This window comes from Mustelus asterias, chromosome 16, assembly GCF_964213995.1.
Source record: "Mustelus asterias chromosome 16, sMusAst1.hap1.1, whole genome shotgun sequence".
Taxonomy (NCBI): Eukaryota; Metazoa; Chordata; class Chondrichthyes; order Carcharhiniformes; family Triakidae; genus Mustelus; species Mustelus asterias.
In genome coordinates, this window is record NC_135816.1 from 23,127,195 (window position 1) to 23,152,690 (window position 25,496).

The following is a 25,496-nucleotide window of genomic DNA, read 5'->3' on the forward strand; positions in this document are numbered from 1 at the left end:
TCACCATGAGGGTCTGGATTTTCAGGAAGCCAGTTTCACAACTATGCCACCTACTCCAGGAATACTCAACAGCTACCACAGGAGCAGCAGATCCAGTGATCATAACTATTAGCTATATATATCCTTTAGCTTTTCTCCCACCTCCTTGCAGACACACAGTTTTGCTGGTTGTTGAGGTGTGAACTACAGTATATGAATGTACTGACTAGCCAACAGAAATCCACAACACAATATTTCTCTATTCTGTACAAAATGGCAATCTCTTTTTAGAGAGCAATTTTGCTGATTGCTTGATAAATATATTGAGGATGGAAATCAGGGAGGAGATATGTGTTGCAGTCTCCCCACTCTCCTGCTGCTATCCACAGATTACTTTCTGGCAGAAAAGGTGCAGCAAGCTCGAGCATCCCCGGATTCCACAACTCCCCATCAGAGGTCAGGGAGCCTGCTTGCCATAGGCTAAGAACCCTATAAAATGTCTGTTGTCTCACAATAAGGCCCTTTCCACAAGGAGGTAAATACAGAAATATGATAGACTAAATAGCCCTTGTTCAATATTCAAATGGTCTCTCAAACCTGCTCCTATGCAAACCCGGCAGATCTCCAGCCTCAACTCCTCTTTCCTACCACCAAGTCACACCTCACAGAATCGCAGAACTGTTACAGTGTAGAAGGAAGCTATTTGGCCCATCATGCCTGCACCTGCTCTCCAACTGAGCATTCCACCTAGTTCCATTTCCCCGCCTTCTCCCCGCACTGTACCAAATGTATTTTGGAAGTTCATGTGCACACACATCAACAGCATTGCCTTCATCAACCATCTCTGTTACCTCTTCGAAAAACTCCAGCAAGTTAGTTAAACATGATTTTCCCTTAATAAATCCTTGCTGGCTTTCCTGAATTAACCCACATTTGTCCATGTGACTATTTATTTTGTCCCGAATTATTGTTTCGAGAAGTATCCCTAGCACCAAAGTCAAACTGACTGGCCTGTAGTTACTGGACTTATCTTTACGCCTTTTTTTGAACAAGGGTGTAATATTTGCAGTTTCTGCTTATCTGGCACCTCATTTTGTTTCAATCCTGTCACTTCTTTTTTACAATGCTCAGAGTTCTTTTTGGCTACCACCCCTTCAAGCAACAAATCCACCCTATTTTCCTCTCAACTTCTGCACCAGGGCTCCTTATTGTCAATGGTTTCAATCTTACTTCTGAATTTGCTGCCTTCCTGTGTTCCCCAAACACCTTCCTCCATATAAACTTTCCGACTCATATTCACCACCAACCCTTCAACCTTAGCACACCTCATGGCCTTTCTACTTCCGTTGGGTGGGATTTTACGGCCTGGCTCGTCCCGAAATCATAAAATCCTGCCTGGGGCCAACGGACCTTCCCATGCTTCACCCCTCGCCCATTCTGATTCCCGGGACAGGCGGGGCGGTAAAATTCCGGTGATTGTCTTGATAAGTAACCAGGCCATTTATAACCTTGTATTCCTCACCATCCTCCCCTCGCCCCTTCTGACCTCTCCTCCTTCTGCATTCACCTAGGCAAAAACTTTCAACCTCCCAACTCTCTAATCTTTAATCTTTCATTCACCACAATATTTCTGCAGTCATTAGTCTGCTCAGTCATTCCCTCACCTCCAGAAATCATGCTTTTATCCTTATAAAAAATCTTTACCATCTGCACTCCTCGACATTTCCCCCAGTGTGGCATTCACCTTCATTCTTTCAGTCCGAGGGACCAGCATTTGGAATCTTGCAACACAAGAGGAAGCAGAGAAGGAAAAAAACAGTAAAACAGGGTAATAAGAATACTGGTCTGGATTGGTCTCCTATACTTCAAAAAGAAACACCAGTAAAATGGGGAAATGAGAATACTGGTCTGGATTGGTTTTGTATACTTTAAAATGGAACACAAGTAAAATAGGGAATTGAGAATACTGTTTTTTCCTTCTGAGGGCCAGTTAACTCGTTGTGCCCATGCTGGCTCTCCCTGTGACAGCAATTTAGCCAGTCCCACACCCCTGCCTTTTCCACTTAGTCACTTGAGCATATCCATGCATAACTTGCTTAGCCATCCATCACCATGACCTGGCCAGAGTACCAATCGCTATCCAGCCACATTGTTCTCTGCTAAAACCACCCACTATTCTAGGTCTATCCTGGAGAGCAGAATAACCTCCAGATTCTCTTCTGCACTAACTCTCACCTTAAACTCCTTTCCCTGCCCCCTCCATCTTCACCTCCATGAACATACAAGGAGCTTACAGACATCCTGAGGATTAACATCGAAAAGTGGAAACTGGTCCTATATTCATCTGTTTTACAGGTATTTTAGATGTGTTACTGGTCCCTATTTTGTGGATAAATGTCCTGTACCTCAAAGACACAGAAAACCCATCCAACCTGAAGATAAAAGCAAATTACTGCAGATGCTGGAATCTGAAACAAAAACAGAAAATGCTGGAAAATCTCAGCAGGTCTGACAGCATCTGTGGAGAGAGAATAGAGCCAACGTTTCGGGTCTGGAAATTGAAAACTGAAATTGAGTCAGGCTATTTTCAGGCATTCAGGGTAGGCTTCCTGAAACAGGTGACCCCTTTCATATGCTAATTAGGGGTCATAATGTCTAATTTAGGACCTTTGTTGGCACTTGGACATCCCTGAATGGAGCAGTTGTCAGGTCTGCTGTGCTTAGCCTTTCTTGACGTGGATGTGGTCTAACCAAGGGCCGCCACTGCAAAGGTTAAATCTTTAGGCTTGAATTGATTTGGAGCCAGCGAAAGCAGGAATGACCCCGACAGGTACACAATTCTCCTGCTGGCTATGATCCAATACTTCCCTCTGCCCTCCTCCCACCAGGACTGGACCTGAAGGCCATTGCCAGCCTGGCAAACAACCCTGGAATTTCAGTGTGGTGAGTGAACTGGAACTGAAATAAAGAGAAGATTTCAACCTTCCCAATAATGAGCAACAGAAGATTATAGTTTACTTTCGCAGATCCATAATGAAATAAACATTGGAAAGTATCTGAGTGCAACCATTCCAATTAATGTGCAGCATTAATCTTTGCAAAATGAATTAATTCTCAGAGAAAGTTTGTGCTTGCGCATCCCTTGTATATCTCTGATGACCAGAATGCAAAACAAAGAGAAGGCTTACTGATTAAATGTATTTTACATATTGTACATCGCTGCTAGCACTATAGTGTTTGTGCAGTGATTAAGACTGTCTCTGGGACTCCCAGAAACACAGCTTCCTCTGGTTTTATTCAACCTCATTTTGGACCCGGTTCACAAAATGTTTGCAGTTTATATAGCAGTGTGATGGCAGCAGGCATGTGAGCTAGGATTAGAACGTTGTGAGACAGGTTAGTTTTGCCTGACTGACAATTGTGTTGTTGTGTTAATAATCCTGCTCAGTGCGAGAGGAACCACAGATGGCAGGCAGTGCTCCCTGAGAAATAAGACCTGGAGGTCAGCTTCTTATCACATAGGAAAGGAGAGGAGATCAGCAGGAATATTCACACACGCCATTCTACCCATACCTCCTGAAGACCTGGCTCGAGAAGTGCTTTGGCATTTTTCCTGGGACCAGGTTGTGCGCTGCCTCGGTGCTCAAACATGTGGTGCTGGAAGAGAATTAAATGTTTTCCTCTAAAATATAACTTAACTGTTTTTTATGTCCTAGTACGCAGGAGGGAGAAATTCAGCAATGTCATCTGGCTCTGTTGCTGTTTATTCGAATGTGATCTTTTGTTTATCTTTTTACTGCGACCTACCTACCCAAGCGTTCAACATCAGTTCCAATTTTGCAAAGGCAGCCATGCATACAGACTAACCTGGCAGGTCCTCATAAAAAAAACCTCCCTTGTATAACACAAAAGAAAGAACAACTTGCATTCACGTAGCGTCTTTCACAACCTCGGGGTATCCCGGTGCTTTGCCAGTTATTTACTTTGCACTGCTGATCATGTTGTGATGTCGGCAACATGGCAGCCAATTTGCGCACATGAAATTCTATCAACAGCAATGGAATAATGGCCGGAACATTTTTTTTTGAGGGATAAATATTGGCCCCGGGGAGAAAATACTTTCCATTAATTCCATCTTGGAGGGCAGGCCAGACCTCCGTTTAACATCTCACCTGCAAGGCTGCATCTTCTCTCAGCAATTCCACTGGAATATCACGATAAATAATGCTCTCAAGTCTCTGGAGTTAGGTTTGAACTCTCAGCCTTCTGATTCGGAGCCAATTAGTGCTACTCACTGAGTCACAACTGACATGCAGCCAATGAGCATCTGTTAGATTTTTTTTGCCTGTGCTCAAAGTGAATAATGGCCCCATGCAGTTTATCTTGATTCTGTTTATTTCCCTTCTGTGTTCTCATTATCTTGCATTTGTCCATGTTAAGTGCCATTTGTCGCTCATCAACCCACAATAAATGCTGGCCTTTCTCAGTGATATCCACATCACTGTGAAAGAATTAAAAAGCAATTCTTCCTGATCTGCTGAGGTCCTGTAATACATATTTAGTTTGATATCTCCCTGTTGTTTGAAACCTGTCCTCTTCCAAGTCAGTACCCTAGAAAATTTAGTTGTGCGTGTTCAATAAACAGCAAAGTTTTTTTTTAAAGTTGATTTATTAGTGCCATAAGTAAGTTTACATTAACACTGCATGAAGTTACTGTGAAAATCCCCTAGTCGCCACACTCCAGCATCTGTTCGGGTACACTGAGGGAGATTTTAGTATGGCCAATCCACCAAGTTTTTCGGACTTGTGGGAGGAAACCAGAGCACCCGGAGGAAACCCACGCAGACACAGGGAGAATGTGCAGACTCCGCACACACACTGACCCAAGCTAGGAATCGAACTCAGGTCCCTGGCACTGTGAGGCAGTAGTGCTAACCACTGTGCCACTACGCCACCCTATTAGGATATCAAATTTGAGAAGTAGTTTGTGACTGTGCAGTTAAATGCTACTAATGTGGCTCCCCCAATAGGATAGTAAATTCGTGCTACATTATTCAGAAGTGCCCAGCTTGAACCCCCAACTGATCTCAGCTGCAATAGTGTTAGAGGTGCAATACCTGGTTAATGAGGGGAAAAGGTTCCGCTTTTGAATGCAATTCAGCAACTGCTGCTGTAAATGTGTATTTCTGGATGTTGGGTAAAGGGAAGGCCACGTTCTGTTCCGGATCTTCCTGCTGCCAATCAACAGATTCTGGAAGTAAGAGACAAAAACAGAAAATGCTGGAAACATTCAGCAGGCCAGGCAGCCTCTGGAGAGAAACCAAATTAGCATTTCAGGTCGATAATGACCCTTCATGAGAACAGAGGAAGGATGGAACCACAAATTGACAGATTCTCACAGTGCAAAAGGAGTCCATTCAGCCCATTGAGTCAACATTGGTTCTCTTAAAGAGCATTCTACCTAATCCCACTCCCCTGCCTTATCACCTTAACCTTGCATGTTCTTTATTTTCAGATAGCAATCCAATTCCCTTTTGAATATCTTGATCGAAGCTACCTCCACTACCCTCTCAGGACGTTCCTTCCAGACTCCAATCACCCTCTGAGTGAAAAGAAGTTTCCTCATGTCATTTTTACTCCTTTTGCCAATTATTTTGAATCTGTGCCTTCTAGTTCTTGATGATCTCTTGAATGGGAACAGTTTGTCACTATTCATACCCCATAATATCTTGAATATTTCTTATCAAGAGTCCTCTCAGCCTTATTTTCTCCAAGAAAAACAGTCCCAACCTTTCCAATCGATCATCATAGCTTCAGTTCTGTATCCCTGGAATCATTCTTGTGAATCTCCTCTGTACTGTCTCTAATACCTTTGCATTCTTCCTCAAGTATGGCAACCAGAACTGGACACAGTACTCCAGGTGAGGTCTAATACAAATTCCAACATGGCCTTCTTACTCTTGTGGTCAATGTCCCTGTTAATAAAGCCTAAAATAGAATGAGTGAAATTTTCCTATCCCGCCCACCATGGGAATCGTAGCAGGTGGGACACAGACCATGCAACGTTCCATTGACCTTGGGTGAGATTTTCCAGTCTTGGGGCGAGGGTGGCTGGAAAATCCCTCAACCTGTCCAGCCATCTTCAATGACTCGTGTGTATATATATATATTTATATATATACCGAGGTCCTGCTCTTCCTGCACCTCCTGTAGAGTTCCTTTATTTTATATTGTTTCTCCACATTCTTCCCACCTCACACTTCTCTGTATTGAACTTAACTGCCACTTGGTCTGTCTTTTTGAAGTCCAAGACTATCCTCATCACAGTTGACACATTGCCCTGAACAGCAGTGTCCAGGTCATTAATATCTAACAGGAAGAGCAAGGGTCCCAACACTGACCTCCCCTGGGGAGCTCCACTGGTAACACGTTTTGCGCAAGTGAAAGGAGCAGAAAATATGTGTACAGATGAGGTGTGAAGTGTTGGATAGCAACCATCCAAATACAAATTGAAGGAATGAAGAAAGAAATGAGAAAAATTGAACTAGCAAAAAAAAACATAAAACAAGATGGAGGCAAAGTTTGTGATCTGAAGTTGTTGAACTCAATGTTGACAGCATATAGAGTACCGAGTCAAAAGATGAGGTACTGTTCCTTGAACTTGCATTGAGCTTCATTGGAAGATGGTAGCAGGTCAAGGACAGAGTAGGAGAAAGGAGGAGAATTGAAGTGAGAAATGACAGGAAGTTCACGATCATACTTGCAGACTGAATGAAAGTGTTCCGCAAAGGAGTCAGTCAGTCTGCATTGGCCCTCCCGGCATAGAGACCTACAATGTGGACAGTAATTACAGTATACTAAATTGGAAAATGCACAGATAAATTGCTGTTTCATTTTGAAGGAGTGTTGTATAATAATAAATCAATTTGCAATTTAAGTAAAATTAGGTCCTGTCTCCTCCCTAGCCCTCCCCGACATGTTTGATTTTTGGTATTTGCTGTATTGTAACCTGGTAATGAGGAGCTGGCTTCCTCTTGCTAAGACACCCAGATTATGGCTTTGGGTAGGTGATTGGGAGGAATGAGTTGGAAGTCCACCTATGCAGCAGGGCTCAACAGGCCAATGTTAACTCACAGGCCTTATTAGGCACAGATGGGAATCTGCTGCTGGGTCCAGAACTTGTCTCCCAACATGACAATGTGTAGGGAAAGGGGATTCATGGATGGTCTAATTGGAGTAAGGTGAGTGGTGGGGAGATGGGTGCAATGATTGTAACTGGAGCTGTGTAGTCCTAAACAGTTGGAAAGCTCTGCTCCTCCTTATCCACACAAGACAAATTATAAAATTGACCATTCAAGATCTCTTCATTTCCCACTCCTCCTCTGACCAGCTTTAGCTTGGCTGGAACGCCAAATAGGCTTCTTCACTCAGGCCTTTGTTAAATTGCAGTCAGGGCACTGTCTGTAATTTTTAAAGAAGGGATGTACAGCTTCAGCAGAGTGCCTTTGCTTCTGTTCAGTAGAACAGGTCAAAATCAGGATTGGTACAAAGTAGCTGAGGAGCCGGAAGGTAAAGTAGCAGTTCTTATGAAAGCCTGGTTATGAAATCCAGATAGGTCGGGTTAAATTCCTCCCCTTAGAATTCTGAACTTTATTTTAATCAAGTTGATGCTGTATATTAAATTCTCATCTAATCAAAAAAAAGGAAAAATTTGAATGCTTGAATAAGCCCTTAACCTGTCATCGTTTCCTGTAGTATCATTGCATTTTAAGCCCACTCCAAAATTATCTAAAAGCCGAATTTGTCGTTTGAAAAAGGCTTTTCATCAGGGATGAAGGATTTTATTGACTTTGCCGGCCTTACATAGAGTTGTAGATTATCGGCTTATATTACGTACGTTTTGTGACATGAAGAATCCATTTTGGTAGCGTTTATTATCCTCTTAACCTGAACAGTCACCTTTTCCCTGATTGCTGCCCAGAATCTATAAAAATGACCAAACACTTGTGTATTTACCACATTGAGTAATTATGGGCAGCAGCCTTGTCTCATCTTTCTGTGCGAGGGACCACATGTCAATTTTTTGTCTCACTCAAGGGGCCAATGAGCAAATTTTGAAAAGCTGTTTTGCGCAACATTAAACATGGATTTCAATAAAACGTTGATGTATCAAGAAATGGACAACTTGCCGAGCAAACTTAAGCAACGTCAAAGCAATAAATCAATCATTTTAGAAATGAGTAATTAATAAAGATGACCATTCAAGTGTGCAAGGGCCAAATTGTGTTTTTCTAGCTCATTCTCAGTTTCAGGATACTTATTCACTTACCTTCACCTACACCCACTGTGTGAGTTGGTGTGAGTGTTGGGTGAATGTGAACCCTGAGACTGGGAGTGAGTGAGAATCTCTCACACTCACATACACACTCTCTCACAAACACATTCTTGCTCACACACATACTTTCGCTCGCTGCACACATTCCTGCTCATACTCACTCGCTAATGCACACACACACACACACACACACAGGGGATGATCTCACTGGGTCATCATGCCGGTCAATCGGTGTTGCGAGCCGATAAGATCACGAGAGAGGCGAACAGTCAGGTTTGTGCTCGGTTTCTAGCTTTTTGCGATGATACTAGCCCTGAATTGTTGGTGTAATTGATTGTAATATTTAAATCGAAATTTAAATATTAGCAGTGGCCCCAGGACGGAATCCTCCAGGCTTACTTATCTTAACAGCCTCGCCGATGAAAGTCTTCACCGAGGATCATGTATGGTCGCCATCAATGGGGACTTGACATGATGGCCTCGCTGGTGGGACTGGAAGCCATTGGGCCCCCCCGAGTTGTTGGGGCCTATCGGTCTCTGGCATTCTGATGTTGGCTGTGCCAATTTGGCACTGTCAGCCTGGCGCATGGCATTGCTAGTCTGGCATCCTGGCACTGCCCACCAGGCAACATGGTACTGTTCATCGGGCAGCAAGAAGTGCCAAGGGGCAGAGCCTAAGGGGAGGGGGTGGAGCCTATTGGAAGGGCAGGGCCTAAGGAGAGGCAGCGCATAGGGAGCTGTACACTCTGCAATTGGGGATCACCGGGGTGTTGATCAACTGGGGGGTGGGAACTGGGGCAGTGATCAGCTGGGGGAGGGGAATCGGTGGGGTCATGGTTGGGAGGGCAATCAAGGGGGTGCGATTTCCAGGAGAAAGGTGGAGTTCTTGACATAGTGTACTGGGAGATCAGACAAATGCGCAATGTCACCCTCTCGCAGTCAGCAGCTGGCTTCCTTGTGTGAATAGACTGCATCCACTCCTCCTACTGGCAAGAATCACACTTTGCCTCATTCCTTTTACTCAGTGGCATAATATAGCATCTGAGAGATTGCCCAAAAAATGGGTGCGATCTTCTCCCATTTTCACACCCGTTTTGCACTTAGAATCTTTTTGATAAGATCGTCCCCTCCGGTTTTCAGATGTTGTGACTTCGAATTTTGGGAGCAAAATTCTGCTCCTGGAGAGAAAACGGACTGATTTCTCTCGAGAGAAACACAGCGGTTTTCTCACTGGAAACAACACTCTGCCATTTGTTTGAGAAAATTCCGCCTGTATGGATGTATCCACATTTCTCTACACTGTCCATTGTAACCTTACACAGACTTCTCATGATTTATTCAATCACAGTGGGAAGAGAGAAGAGAAAGGAGGATTAATATACTGTGAATCCTGAAGCATGATTATTATTACAAAAATGAAAGATATTGTCATTTAAATTTATTTTGCTTGTTTTTTTTCCAGTGTCGGTTGGATATGAATATGAATCTTGTCCAAATCTGATACTGTGGGAGAAGAGAACTGCCCTGTTACAGGGCTATGAACTGGATCCATCCAACCTGGGGGGTTGGTCACTGGATAAGCACCACGCATTGAATGTGAAAAGTGGTGGGTTGGCCAATTTCTAGTCACTTACTCTGCTCAATTTCTTCTAATGCACAATCATTTCAAATACCTGTTATGCTGTGACAATTTAATCTGGATTCTGACAGATTTCACAACTATTTTAAGTTCATATGACAGACACGGTTATTTTTTGGGAGTAACATCATGGACGTTTTCAGCTCAAGAGGAGACGACGTCAGCTCATCCTGTCTGTCCTAACTTTCCAGTAGCTGTCCAAAATGATTCCCACTGCCCAAACTTTTCTGGCCCTTCCCGCTGGTGGGATCTTCCAGTCCTACTGATGGGGACCCGCTCCCCGCCGTGCTTCCCCCGGTGGTGGACGGTCCGTGGCACTCAAAACCCGGTAGCCATTGGCAAGATCGGAAAATTCCACCACCGGCCAATAGCTAGCCGCCTCCACCACCTGAAAATACACCGTGTGGGGGTGGGTTAGGTTTAGCTTTGGGGGGGGGGAGGGGGGGGGGTGGGGGGGTGAAATCCTGCCCACTGTACTGAAATTTCCCCATAGACCTGTACCATCTTCTGCTTCAAGTATTTAACCACTGTTCTCTTAGAAGGTGTCATGGTCTCAACCTCACACTCTTTCTGTGGCAGAGCATTCCGTGCACCAACCATCTTCTATGTAAAGAAATGTTTTTATCCTCTCTCCTTCCTCTTAGCAGAGGCTTAAAACAGCTGGCCAACTTGTCCCCAATCAGGGGGCAATAGTCTTTGTGAGTTCATTAACATGATTTTAGAAAAAAACAACCTCTGTCAATCTCCTTGTAGTGTAGAACCAGAGAAGGGAAACCTTAAGTGGAAAATCTGTCACCTTCCTAACTCCTTGCATTGAAGTCAGGACGGGGAAAGGTCGAGGTCAGCCTTCCCACCCTTCAGCCAATTGAGCCCTGAAGGGGCCAATTATTGTAACAGTGGCGGTGGGGAGTAACACCATGTTGGCAAGCTGCCATGGATATGACTGGCAACCTGCTTGTCGACTGGGATTCCTCCTGATTTGGCAACATTTCTCTGATGCAAGGCCCCATGGTGATAAGAGCTGCCCCTGCAGGATGACATTCTGCACTGACTCTGTTCCCACGCCCCGCTGTCTGACCAGGGTCTGCCTTACTTACCTATCTGACCTCCTACTTAGCGTGTAATGAGATGGTGTTAATTAATAACCTCATAGTGAAGGAACCTCGAGGCAACAACAATAACATGATAGGTTTCCTCATGTTCTAAACCTAAATAAAGGTGTGAAGGCAAAACTGACTTCATAGAAATCATAAAAACCCTACAGTACAGAAAGAGGCCATTCGGCCCATCGAGTCTGCACCGACCACAATCCCACCCAGGCCCTACCCCCATACCCCTACAGATTTACCCACTAATCCCTCTAACCTACGCATCTCAGGACACTAAGGGCAATTTTTAGCATGGCCCATCAACCTAACTCGCACATCTTTGGACTGTGGGAGGAAACCGGAGCACCCAGAGGAAGCCCACGCAGACACGAGGAGAATGTGCAAACTCCACACAGACAGTGACCCAAGCCAGGAATCGAACCCAGGTCCCTGGAGCTGTGAAGCAGCAGTGCTAACCACTGTGCTACCGTGCCGTTCACTTAAAGTGAACTTAAATACTAGGTTAAAATGTAGGACAGTAGAACTTAGTTGCAGACTTTTAACGACATATTTAATAACTCACCACAAAGTTCTATCCCAGTGAGAAAGAAAGATCCTTTTCGAAGGATGAATCATCCATGGGGATACAAGAAAGTTGAGGATTGTAGCAAATTGAAAGAAACACTGGAAAATTGCCAAAGATTGGTGCTAGATCAGAAGATTGGACAGATTTTATGAACCAGCAAAAATGATAAAGAGGAGAAAGCTAGTTAGAAATATAAAAACAGATATTAAGAGTTTCTACAAGTAGTTAAATGGGAAAAAAGTAACTAAAGTGAATTCTGGTCCTCCAGCCAGTATGTCTCAGGAATCAATAATGGAAAACAAGGAAAGGGCAGAAGCATTAGAATGGGAACTTGGTGTTCATCTTCACTTTCGAAAACATAGAAAGCTTCCCAGAATAACTTGAAATCAAGAGGTAAAAGACAAACTTAAAACAATTACCATCACCAGGGAAAAGGTACTGGAAAATCTATTAGATCTTAAGGCTGACAAATCCCCAGGAACTGAAGCCAGCATCCTAGAGTCTTAAAAAAAGTGGCTGCAGAGATGGGGGTAAGTTCTCCCGTCCTGCCCACCACAGGAATAGTAGAGGGTGGCGGAGGGCAGACCAGGCAAAGGTCCATTGATCTTGGGTGGGATTTTCCAGTTTTGGGGCGAGCGCAGCCAGAGAATCCCACACACGTGTCTTCCAAAACTCCTTTGATTCAGGAAGAGTCCCAATGGATTGGAAAATGACAAATGTGGCACTTTTATTCAAGAAAGTAAAACAGGTTGGACCGATACCCATTGGGGTTTAGAAGAATGAGAGGTGATCTTATTGAAACATATAAGATCCTGAGGGGACTCAATAGAGTATATACCAGGAAGATGTTTCCTCTTGCAGGTGAGACTAGAACTAGGGGACACCGTTTTAAGAATAGAAACTATACAAAGATTCAGCCCCATAATTCACCCCAATTCCCCTCTCATTTTGGAAACATATTTAGCAATGAATCCTATCAGTCTCTGGCATTCGGATGTTGGCTGTCATACATTCTATTTAGATAAATGTTCGATGTAGAATGTTAATGCTCACCCCTCTTTCGCTCTCCTCGCCAGGTGTCCTGCACAAAGGAAATGGTGAAAACCAGTTTCTATCCCAGCAGCCAGCAGTGATCAACAGCATCATGGGAAACGGACGCAGACGAAGTATCTCCTGCCCCAGTTGCAATGGCCTTGCTGATGGGAACAAGCTGCTGGCCCCTGTGGCCTTGGCTGTTGGTATTGATGGCAGTCTGTACATTGGAGATTTCAACTTTATCAGACGTGTTTTTCCTGCCAAAAATGTCACCAGTATCCTGGAGCTGAGGTAGGAGACTTGGTAATAAATTCCTGTCACCTGGAGGTTTCTAATCTGCTGCATTATTGGCTGGAGCACTGTGACTGAATTTTCTATTGATTGTATCTGGGATATAAGCTGAACACTGAAGGAAAAGCTCAGCATTCATTACATATTGCCTTGATACTTGTTAAAATTGCTATTGCTATTTCTTCTTTATCGTTACCATTTTAAGTTCTTTTTTTCAGTAACTCACTGATTTTCAACCCATGGACCTCCCATAATTTTCATCATTTTTTTTTAAGAATATAATTTTTCCCCCTCGCCACCCCACAAAGAAAGCCCTCGACCAACAATGAGCTAAGTAAACATTCAGCAGTTATTCCTGTGAATCTGACTTAAGAAGCAGTTCTCACTTAGCTGGTAGCCCCAAATCAAACACGAATGGTAGTCATTTAAAATAATTGGTACTGTGGAGCATAGATTAATGGTCCCTCCACCCTCCTCCAGCAGCAGTTGTGTATGACGTTGAAATGCGTAAGCTATATTTGATTCCATATAATTTTTGGAAAGCTCACTGATTTTCCATTACATTGTGCTTTTCTATAGCAGTAAGTTTATGAGCTGTTCAAAAGCCAATCCATCTAAAAGTTCGAATATAATGGTCGCTTTATTGCGGAATTATAAACTAGTAGCTCATCCATCCTTTCAAAATTTCAAAGGAAGAAGCTGATAAGTCACATTGCACACAGAAAATCACCTTCTGATATGACAAGAGCACTTTTCTTTCAATTCCCACTGTAATTCTTCAGTCATAAAACTGTATTCAGAGCTATAGAAAGGGGCCTATCAAATAGCCCCCTCTTGGGAAATGAAAGTAATTTAAGTAGGAAATAAATGGGTGTGATATTTTCCTGCAACTTCTAAAATTCAGATCTATCTTACTGCAGCTCAAGTGACAAAATTCAATTACAGAAGCTTAATATCCTTTACCGTCCACCCTGAGACCCATTGCTATCAAAACAAAACAGCCAGAGGAACTCATTAACACTCCTCCTTCTTCTTCATTTGTTTATTTATAAAAGATCTACCCTGAAACGCATGAATGGAAGATACAGATATTGCACTTGTCATCGTGTCCTAACTAGCACTAAAGTTAGGTAGGCTGCACAGCAGGATGGGGTTTTGACATCGGGGGGGGGGGGGGGGGGGGCATTGCCCCTGATGAATGTAGGACACTCCCTAAATGAGAGCATGACCCCCACCCGCCTGCAGGCTTTGTCCATGTTGGCATCGAAAAATGGCCTTACCAGTCCTGACCAACTACTCACACAAACTGTACTTTGGCATGGGCAGCATATCATTCGGGTCAATAGGCTTGTTAACAAGCCTAAATAACCCTTAATTTTTTATTTACCTATGGTGGGCAGGCTGCCGACTTTAACACTTGTATTATGGGGGAGGTGGGGCGGCAAGGAAGGTGGTGGGCTAGCCAATCGACCTATTCTGCGTGCACTCCCCACCATCAAAAACACACCTGGTGGGGCCATATAAAAACCAGCCCTATGTTAAAGGCCAATGTAAATACAAAGGCCGGAATTCTCCGGTCTCATACACCACTGCCAGCGAGAAGAGGGAATTTGACGCTCAGCCAAATCTTCATTCACAGAAGCGGGACTGGAGAATCCCAACTGCTGGCGAGGTCGGAGATTGCGGCCAAGGTGTGGCCACGATGCTGTCGTTGGTGATGTTAAACTGCCATATGTTTTCACAGCTTTTGATGGATTATTGTGTCTGACGAAAGGTCATCCAGACTCGAAACGTTGGCTCTATTCTCTCTCCACAGATGCTGAGTTTCTCCAGCATTTTCTGTTTTTGTTTCAGATTCCAGCATCCACAGTATTTTGCCTTTACCCCAGTTTTGGAATTATTCTGCATGTTTATATTGACTCAGGCATTCATGTTGCCCATCTTTCCTTATATTCCCTTTACTTTTCTAATTTTGTGAAATATTGTACTGGTCGAAACTCAAGTATTTCCTCCTTCGGGGGTCCTGCTAGTTGGGTGAAATTCCTTTTGGCAGATCAAAGCACAATTATTCCCCATTAACCACACCCCTCTTTCAGTCCTGACAAGTATTGGGAAGATGTGCTGGATTCTGTCGATTTAACTGTCTCTGAAGAGAAGTGTGTAATGTGGTGATGCAACGCATTGGCGAGTCAATACATTATGCTCCAGAGTATAGCATGCAGATTCCAAGAATCCTGCAATTCACCCTCAGCCAGTTTTTTACGATTTCCACAATGCCAATAGGATTGATGCTGATTGGGGCCAGGTGCCTCCCTGCAGGAAGTGAGGGGAAAGTGAAATTTCATTCTCATCTGGTGCCGCACTCAAACCGCTTCTAGCAGGTGGCCAAAGGGCATCATCGGCAGAAGTCATGGAGTGAAACTTCAGCTCTCGTGCTTGGCAGATGTCATTATGTGGAGCAGAGAGACGCAAAAGAGAGGTGTAATAATAAGTTGTCAGCAAAATCAAATGGAATTACACGTTTCCCAGTACCCTGGTTACAGAATTTCCTCCTCCTTTCCTCAAATGAGGCAGTCTTGGCTCATCGCTTCTAACTTAACTGACATCCTCACCTTGGCTCCAAAAATAATGTTAAATCAAGTGTCATGTTTACCAAAAACGTGCCTGAGATTTATAATTTAAGCTAAGGGTTTGTGCAGATATAAACAGCCATAAATCTTTTAAGTTTGAACTCAGAGGGAGTTAGAATTCCGCAGAATTGCATGTGATTTTGAATATGGGATATTGTATGTCACAGCGAGAATGCCTACACTTATTTGAACCCTGCTCTGCTCAGACACTGTATGAGCTTATCAGCCGAGGCATTGAGCTGAATGCCAATACATGAATTAAATGTTTTCTGATACTCTATTTGAGAGGAAACAGATTTGGTGGTTATCAGTGTTGGGTAATTTCTGTTTTAATTCTATTTATTTTTATTTCACTCACTGCTCTTAGCAGCTCAAGCATGTCAGTGTTGAGTGTTAGAACAATCTAAAATTCACAACATTAATATTTCAATTCATTATTGCTATTTGCATCTCTTGGGGGGGAAAAAGATCATGTTGACAGGTTGACTTACTGAGCTAGGTGGCTCTAACCTCTTCGATGTTACGATGGTAATATTAACAGCACAGTAGGAAAGTGTGAATGATACAGTTAAAACATTCAATGTACCAACCTCTACAATTTTATTTGAACAGTTTCATCAATCGGTGTTTAACAAATTAATGATGCAACAATGTATTTCTTGGATAATTTTTGCCTGTTCCTCTTTTTCTTTTGCTGTCTTTCCACAAAGAAATAAAGATTTTAGACATAGGTAAGCCAATCGCTTTAACATACCTTCTTCAAGAAAATCTTGTCTCTTTCTTTTTTTCTCTTGTTACTGCTTAACATGCTGTAAACAAAGGTAACTCTGTTAATCAGTGTTATCAATGATAGGCACTTTCAGCGATTAGTAGTTATTTGTAGGTTAGTCCCTCGTATATGGTTTATAGTTTATCGGTGGAAAAACTAGAGGAAAATGGATCAACCTCAGGGCTATATTGGTAGCACCCAATTTTTCTAGGGCGGTAGGAGGGAAAAAGCAAAGAGAAATTCTCCATGAAGAACAATTACATTCATGTCTTTGGAACTTCAATATTGTACTAAGCTTTTGGATAACCCAGACGAGTCAGTCTTTGTAGTATTGAGGGAACACAGCTGTTTTTTGAGGAAAATTCCAAAATGAAGCCTCATCCAGCCTCTCAGTTGGCTGTGAAAGGTGCCACAGCTTATTCAAAAAGGTAAGTTCTCTAGTGTCTTTGACCAGCTTTTACTTATCAATCAAAGCCATAAAAAACATTATCTGGTCACTTATTCCATTGCTGTTTGTGGAAAGTCACTACGTGTCAGTTGGATATTGCTTTTGCATACGCTCTTTATGAATAAGCCATTGGCTATATCTGAATTGAAGTATCTGAATCATAGAATGGTTACAATGCAGAGCGAGACCATTTGGCCCAATCTGTCTATGCCAGCTCTTTGCAAAAGTAACTCATTCAGTCCCACTCTCCCACCCTTTCCCATAGCCCTTCAATTTACTTTTCTCTCCAAAGCGTCTGTTTGGATATACTGAGGAAGAATTTAGCGTGGCCAATGCACCTAATCAGCGCATCTTTCGGACTGTGGGAGGAAACCGGAGCAAACCCATGCAGACATGGGGAGAACATGCAGACTCCGCACAGACAGTGACCCAAGCCGGGAATTGAACCCAGGTCCCTGGCACGGTGAGGCAGCAGTGCTAACCATTGTGCGACCGTGCCACCCCTACCTCCTCTTTCATATGTCTTGGGCAGCGCCTTCTTTCTCGGTAAAGACAGATGCAAAGTATTCATTTAGTACTTCAACTATGCCACCTGCTTTCATGCATGAATCTGTTTTAAGTCTATAATTGACGCCACTCTGCCTTGTACTTTTTAAAAATAATTATATGCCAAAAGAAGAGCTTGGATTCCATTTTATACTCGCTGCCAGTCTGTTTTCACATACTTTCTTTGCTTCTCTGATTCGTCTTTTTTTTTTCATTTCCCCGTTGAATCGTCTACATTGAGCCTGGTCCTTAATGCAATCCAGCTGACATCAGCCATTTCCACTCTTTTTCTGCTTCATCCTACACCCAATTACTTCTGTCATCCTGAGAACTCTGGACATGTTTGCTCTATTTTTGCCCCTCAGGAGACTGTAACTTGACTGCGCCTGAACAAGTCCTCTTTAAAGACATCACATTGTTCCGTTCCAGTTTGCCTGCCAAAGTTTGATTCAAATTTAGCTGGGCTAGATCCATTCTCACCCCATTGATGTTGCCCCATCCCTTACTTTGGATTGCTGCTTGTCCTTTTCCATAGCTAACCTAAACCACATGATACTACTATTGCTGTCCCCTAACTGTACTGACACTCACCAACTTGACTCACCTCATTCCCCCAAAACAGATCCAGCAATGATTCCTTCCTCATTGGACCAGAAAAATACTGCTGTAGAAAATTCTCTAGAACACAGTCTAGAAAGGCTTGTCCCTCTCTGTCCTTTATTATCCTAATATTAATTGGAATAGTAATAGTGTAATGTTCCCCATTATAACTACTCTATCTTCTTTGCAAGTTTGTTCCTATATATTTTTCTCACTAGTTGCTGGCCTATAGAATGCATCCTGCAATGTACCTCTATAATTCCTTAACACTAACCAAATAGTTTCTGTTCTTAATCCCCTTGGGACATCCCCTCTCCCCTGCACTGTTACTCCGCTTAATCAATACTGATCACTCCTTTTATTCCTTTCCTATCTTTCCTGGACAACTTTTATCCATATATACATATAGCACCAAGTTCTGGCCTTTTTCTAACTGAAGAACATTACATAAAAGAAGGTTGTCCTTTCTTCCTGTGTTAAGAGGAGCATGAGCATGAGCTCTCATAATTAGCTGGGCCAGATATCTTTGTCTTCCCATTTCACCATGTGTTCCACTAAATTTTCCATACTTAAATACATCTAGAACCATAGAATGTTCAACACAAAAGTAAGCTCTTTGTCCATTCCATTCTGTCCTGATGTTTCTTCCCACTTAAGCCATGTATCCTAATCTTCTTTTCTCATTTTCTTCTCATATTCCTTTGTTTTATTATCAGGATTAGTAAATGCCAATTCTGTAAACTGTAACCATTTGCCACCCATGGTAAACCCGCCTACAAGCGCACATAAAAATTTATTGATGTAAATTCTAGAATACAAGTTGTTGCTGCAAGCCTCCACTCTGTTGATCCAAAATGGTATACAATGCAAGCCAATGGTTCAAATAGCAATATGACTCTGACAACCTCTTTAGAATCCTGTTTGCCTTTTTAACAAGCACAGCCCCACCTCCTCACCCCTGCAGCCCCTTCCCATTCCCTTCTGGATCTTGGCGCGTGTCTCTCTTGTTAGTTCAAACAAAAATCATGATTAGTAAGATTAGAGTGAGACGTTGGCTGATAAGTCTGCTGATTTAACTGCCTACCTACCCAATTTAATATTGACCTTCATGTGTTACTGAATACTGCTCCAAGGTCAGAATGCACAAAACTGTCTGTGATCTGTGGGTGGCACGGTGGCAAAGTGGTTAGCACTGCTGCCTCACAGCACCGGGAACCTGGGTTCAATTCCGGCCTACGGTCACTGTCTGTGTGGAGTTTGCACATTCTCCCCATTTCTGCAAGGGTTTCCTCTGGGTGCTCTGGTTTCCTCCCACAGTCCAAAGATAGAACATATAACAGTGCAGCACAGTACAGGCCCTTCGGCCCTCGATGTTGTGCCGATGTGCGAGTTAGGTGGATTGGTCATGCTAAATTGCCCCTTAGTGTCAGGGGACTAGCTGGTAAATGTATGGGGTTATGGGGATAGAGCCTGGGTGGGATTGTGGTTGGTGCAGACATGATGGGCCGATTGGCCTCCTTCTGCGCTGTATGATTCAATTATCTATGATTAATGTGTAAAACAGTTAGATTTTCCAGGACCATGGATGAGAACTACCAGTGAGATCCCCATGATGTATGTTCTTAACAAAAGCAAAGATTGGTTGTTTCTCTAGTTTCTTTAGTGAGCTATGCTAACCATCAAAGTCTCCTGCTACTTTTGAGCTGGATAGTCTCAACCCAGGCGCAAGGAGAGCTACAATTCCCTTTAACAGCCCGAGACGTTTCCTGTTCCTAAACATGGTCCTACAATCCACACCTGATGTGGGGAAATATGGATATTGGGTACTGATTGAATTGCTTCTGATTAACTAGGCTGCTGAATTTCACAATAAGTTCAGAAATATTCCAGAATAACAGCCGCTTGAGCAAGGTAGCAAAGAGAGAGGGTGATTGTTCTCTGTGAATCCCACTCCAACAAGGCTTCAGTTATTTTTGGAAATGTAAAGGAAGATCAAAGATAATTGGTGAGGAAAAATTGATGGGTCAATTTCCAGGGTTACATGGAGGAGCTCTGGAAACAGGAATGTTAAAATGTAATCCTGTTCTTAAAAAAAAAGGATGCACAGGGACATCATCTGGAGATATGGATTTACTGTTAGCAGAATGTAACATTCATAGCATTTACCATAAAGTTACTATCTTTTTTATGATGTGGTGACATCCTTTGTAGTCCTTTATTGAACTCATCACATTGTTTAATCTTTTAAATCTAGCTTTTAGTGGCATATGCTTTTATGAAGTTAAGTTTTCATGCACGTAAGTTATAGTTTGGGGTTTTATTAAAAAATCACATATGTCCTTCAATAAATCAGCCCGGATATCAAAACTATAAGGGATTATAAGTGGCTGGCATTGAGTTACAAGGCAAGTCTCTCCTTGGGTTCCTTGAGCAAAGCACAAATGGTCAGCAAAATTGAGGTATTTTTTTATCATGATGTACCTTTTACAGCCAGCTTTCAACAGTTTTGTTGTGCATAAGCGTAGTGAAGGCAACAAACCCTCTGTGATTATTGGAAAACTAGTAAAGATGAGTGACTAGGGAGCTGAATGCATTCAATTTGAAATGTTAGAAAGGGGCTAATGGAGTGAACTTCCATCGAAGGGGCATCACGTTTAAACAGCTCCACAGTCAAGCCAGGAGGATGGTAGTGAAGAAGCCATCTCCCTCTTCGCAGAGGATGGCCTCACGGCTTGATGCCGTGGAGGAGACAAGGTCAACTATCTACCCGCAGGTTGGCAGGTGGCCCTCCAGCACCCACCCTAATGCCAGATATCCCGGCTCCAGACTCCCATGCCACAGACAGTGTGCTCACACAGCACAGAGAGCCAACTCCAAGACTACGAACACTGACCATGATATTGCTACCCCCGCAAGTAATGACACCGACAGCTGACCTCCTGTTTCTCCTACTGCCCTCCCCCCCCCAATCCCCCCTCCCCAAACCTCTGATCCCACCCACATTGAGCCCCAAGGGCTGCCCAGTAGCCTCCGAGGCCCTGGAAGCACTGTTGCTCAGTGGAAACAGTGATGTTCACCTCCTCCCTCGCTCTCAGAGGTCATATTGCCTGGTTTCAATTTTTAAAAAGCAATAGTGATTCACGCCGGTGTTACAGCTGGTGGATGTGAAGATTTGTCGAGGGTGGAAAGTGCGACAATAAGCCCACAAAGTGTATGATATCGCATTTAAATATATGGAAATCAGGTTTGCATCCTTCCTGGGCATGAACCTTATCATGTCATTGGAGGGGGGGCCGGGATGATTGCATTCTAAAATCTCACCAGTGCAAATCCTGTTTTTGGCCTCTCAAAAGACTTAGCGGTCATTAGAGGATTTGTGACTGCAACAGATGGAGCCGTTAAATCCCACCCATGGTGTACATTGGAGACTGATCAGAAGAAGAATTTTGGGTCTCAAGTGTACAACCATAAACAGAACCAGAATTTCAGAATCTATTGATGAGGAAAATGGGATTTATCAAAAACTGTTGTGAGGCAATGCTGTTGCGTTATTATTTGCTGACTTTCCATTTTAAAGATTTAACTATGGACTTCAAATTAGAACTTTGATTCAGGTAATTTGAAAGTGTGCAAAGGAAAATTTCATATGTAGTTTGCTGCTCGTTGGTATTCAGATCCATTTTCAACCTCATTCAAATATTGTTGACATCCTGTTATGAAAAACCTGTGCCCTAATAAAACAACCAGGAAGGCCCCGAACCTTATAAAACCCATTAGTTAATATTCATTGACCAGATCATGCAATGCTAATAAAAATGTTTATGTTATATTGCGATCATTTCATTTGAATTACCAGCTAAGTTACCATATTTTTTGTGCCTCCTGTGTCCTTTGCATTGATAAAGTTATGCAGTGTTTTGTTCGGACAATAAGTGGTAAAACCTTAGAACAATATCACTCCAAGTCTGTGGAGCCCAAATTGATGGGAAGATTTTGGACAGGTGTAAGCCCAAAGTGAAGATAGTTGTGGACAATGTCAATCCAGCTACTTACAGGCATAGGTCTATAAAACAACTAGAATTGACATGATTTTGGTCATAAATTGTCAGTCTGACTCAAGGAAAGCCACAAATGTGACCAAAAGAGGAAATGCTCAGTAAAGGTTATCCTTTACTGTTTTGTAGGAATGTTGTCGGAGCTGCTTAGATGAGTTATAAGGGCATTAAACACATTACCATACACTTTTTCAAAAAATGTTACAGCAACCAAGATGCCCCTTTTACTTTAGAACCAGGGTCCGAGATATATGAACCTCAACAAATTTGTGTTTTTCTTTCATTTTAAAGCAACAATCCTGCCCATAAGTACTTCATGGCAATTGATCCTGTCACAGGGGCACTGTATGTCTCGGATACAAACAGTCGTCAGATCATCCGCATCAAGTCTCTCAATGGAGCAAGAGATCTTGCTACCAATTCAGAGGTGGTAGCAGGGACTGGTGAACAATGCCTGCCATTTGATGAAGCCAGATGTGGTGATGGGGGGAAGGCGGTCGAAGCTACGCTGATGAGTCCCAGAGGTATTATCTTTAAAAATTATCTTCTACATTGTCCGTGTGCTTGCTTCTTATTTTACATCCTTTCACGCTATATTGGCATCACTGGATCTATTTCCCATCCCTAATTGCCCTCGAGAAGGTGACAGTGAGCCACCTTCTTGAATCGGTGCAGTCACTCTAGTCCAGGTACACCCACAGTGTTGCGCTGTTGGATATTGCACTATGTACAAAAAACTGCTGCATTTTCTTAACTGCAAGTTATTATGTCCACCAGTAACATTGAACAGCAGTGCGTTCAGTGGCTAAGCAGGACAGTTTATGAAAGAACCCAACAATTTCACACTGAAAGGTGAAAATTATAGCCCACAACCTAAAGAAGTCAAATTTTTGTTCTTCATCTGTGTGAAAGGATTAGAGTTATTTCGACCCATGCTTCTGCCATTGGAAAATTGCATTATGAAAACCTGCATCATAATAGATCCCTGCTAAAACAATCAATTGTGGATTTAAGGATGGATAATATGGCTCTGTGAGCATGGATTTCAGTTCGTTGAATAATTAGCATAGGGCAATATGGAGTGTACACCATCTTATTGCACCTATATACCATATACCTATATACCATGTGATACAGCTAATGAAATGAATTCATGAAAATCAATTAAAAAGAATACAAGCAATTTTCACACAAAGTTGTAAGAAATAAATGGGTTACAGTGTTGTTCAAGTCATTTATATCTCGAACATTGCATACATGGAGTGACTTGCAGGACATAATCTAATCAGGGAATTTAAATGGTTTTATCTTGAAATACAGATGCGCAAAATGCTCTGACTTTTAAGTAATGCAGGAGTGGTGTTAGTATCATATGAACTTGGATCCCCAGCTGAGGTGTGCAGTCAGACAACAGCACATTCAGTGCTGGGCTGCCTGTCTCAAACATTATAATTAGCACCAAGTATGCATTGGGCCTGCGTAATTTTGAATGAATGTGGGTTCATCATGCAGTGCAATCACCACGTCCGATTTCAGGAGCTGTCCAATTTAGCTCCCCAATTCCTGATTATAAGCCTCAATAATTTCAGGTGCTCTTTTAGAGAAATAATTTATGAATAACCTATGATCTCTTTGAATAATTTCATCAAAGCCAATTCACTTCTTACAATCCTGATTCCATCTGAAGACCATTTTTAAAAAATCAGTGACTCAGACATTATTAAGTAAAATAAGTTTCCAAAAGAACGATCCAACCAAAGTTTGTAATCATGAGATTTGATCGTATTTCATCTTTGAGAATGGTCCGATATTATTTACACAGAAGTGAGTAAAACATGGGTTTGAGGGTTGCAACATATTTTCAGATATTTGCATGTGTACAACACACCTTTATTATTAGGAACCTAATATGTGTCCTAATTTCCTATAGTGGAAATAGCCAACTCTTAACTAGTCAATGGTTGAAGAAAATCTAAGCTTTCATTAACTGGCTACAGTAAGAAGTATCACAACACCAGGTTAAAGTCCAACAGGTTTATTTGGAATCACAAGCTTTCGGAGCACTGCTTCTTCATCAGGTGAGTGGAGAGATAGGTTCACAAACACGGCATATATGGGCAAAGATACAATTGCAAGATAATGGTTGGACACATCATTAATTGGCTAGCCATTAGTAATTCTTGGTGGAGCCTTTAACAAACAATGTCTAAGAACAGGACAATTCTGTCATTTCTAATACGTACTCACAGTTATTCAGAAAAAGAAGTAAGAAAGGACTTACCTTCAAACATATCTGATACTCAACAGGGAATGTTCTATTGAGTTGCACTGGACTATCGGACATCTTAAGGTAGTTAAAGTGTTGTGCCCTTGCTCTCAAATTCATATCCCCCCACCCACTATTTAGCTTATTGGATAATTCATTATCATTGTTTTTCAAACAGTAGGTTCAGTAATGTTTCCAATTTTTTATTTATATTTTGCTGATCAAGGTGAGGGAAGTCAATCCTGGGGAGCTGAACATTTTCCATCATCTTTCCTTGTTTGCATCCAATAGCTGCAACAAGGATTCCCAACTGATATGTGGTCAAGTGCAGGATAGAATTCTCTCAACGCCACCCCACCAACATGTCAACACCTACCTCAAAATATCACCATCTGCAGCAACACTATGAAATTTCACACATCAACCATCCTTGTGGTAACTTTGAGTGAAACTCCCAGTTAACTGTGAATTGATCCTGTTTTGTGAGTAGTTTAATGCTGTTTGGTGCCTCCCAGCAAAAGGATTAAAAATGTCTAAATTTACCAGGACGTTCAGTTGATTTTAAGTTTGAATCCATGAAAGGACATTATAATGGACATTAACTCATTATAAGAGTTTACCTCAATGCTCCTAACTGTTTTTGTGCTCTTTCCAGGGATAGCAGTGGATAAGAATGGACTGATGTATTTTGTCGATGCAACCATGATTAGAAAAGTTGACCAAAATGGAATCATTTCCACATTACTCGGATCCAATGACTTAACAGCAATTCGTCCTCTGAGCTGTGATTCCAGCATGGATGTAAGCCAGGTAAAATGTTATAGAAAAGGCAATATCTGTCTTCCATAGGATTTGTCAAATTGATCCGCCAATTCTTAATTTGACCCTTTAGTTAGGTAGAGTGTCACCAAACTGAGAAGTATCAACACCTTGCAATTCTTTGGATATATCTTATTTTACAATTGGCTGTCAGGGTGGCCACTCTGTCCAAACTCAGGCTCCAGCTCATGGAAAGATTGTAGGCAGCCATCACAGGCTGCATTTTAAAATTAAACTGACAAGACTTTCAGCAGAACTATTAAATTACTGATATCTACAGTGCTTTAGGGCATGTGCTAAGGTAGTGGCATGGTGACACAGTGGTTAGCACTGCTGTCTCAGTGCCAGGGAACCGGGTTCGATTCCCGGTGTGGGTCACTGTCTGTGTGGAGTCTGCACGTTCTGCATAT

The 25,496-nt window shown here is 42.5% G+C and overlaps 1 protein-coding gene across 3 annotated transcripts in view; it reads left to right on the plus strand.

Annotated features, from left to right (window-relative positions):
* The window catches only part of LOC144505046 (teneurin-2-like), a 2,673,959-nt gene that overhangs the window by 2,622,455 nt on the left and 26,008 nt on the right, over positions 1-25,496 (plus strand). For all 3 annotated transcript variants that reach the window (XM_078230751.1, XM_078230754.1, XM_078230752.1), the window contains 4 exons: positions 9,777-9,920; positions 12,704-12,953; positions 22,293-22,525; positions 24,923-25,077. In XM_078230751.1, the coding sequence (XP_078086877.1) occupies positions 9,777-9,920; positions 12,704-12,953; positions 22,293-22,525; positions 24,923-25,077 (782 nt within the window). The remainder of the gene's footprint in view (positions 1-9,776; positions 9,921-12,703; positions 12,954-22,292; positions 22,526-24,922; positions 25,078-25,496) is intronic.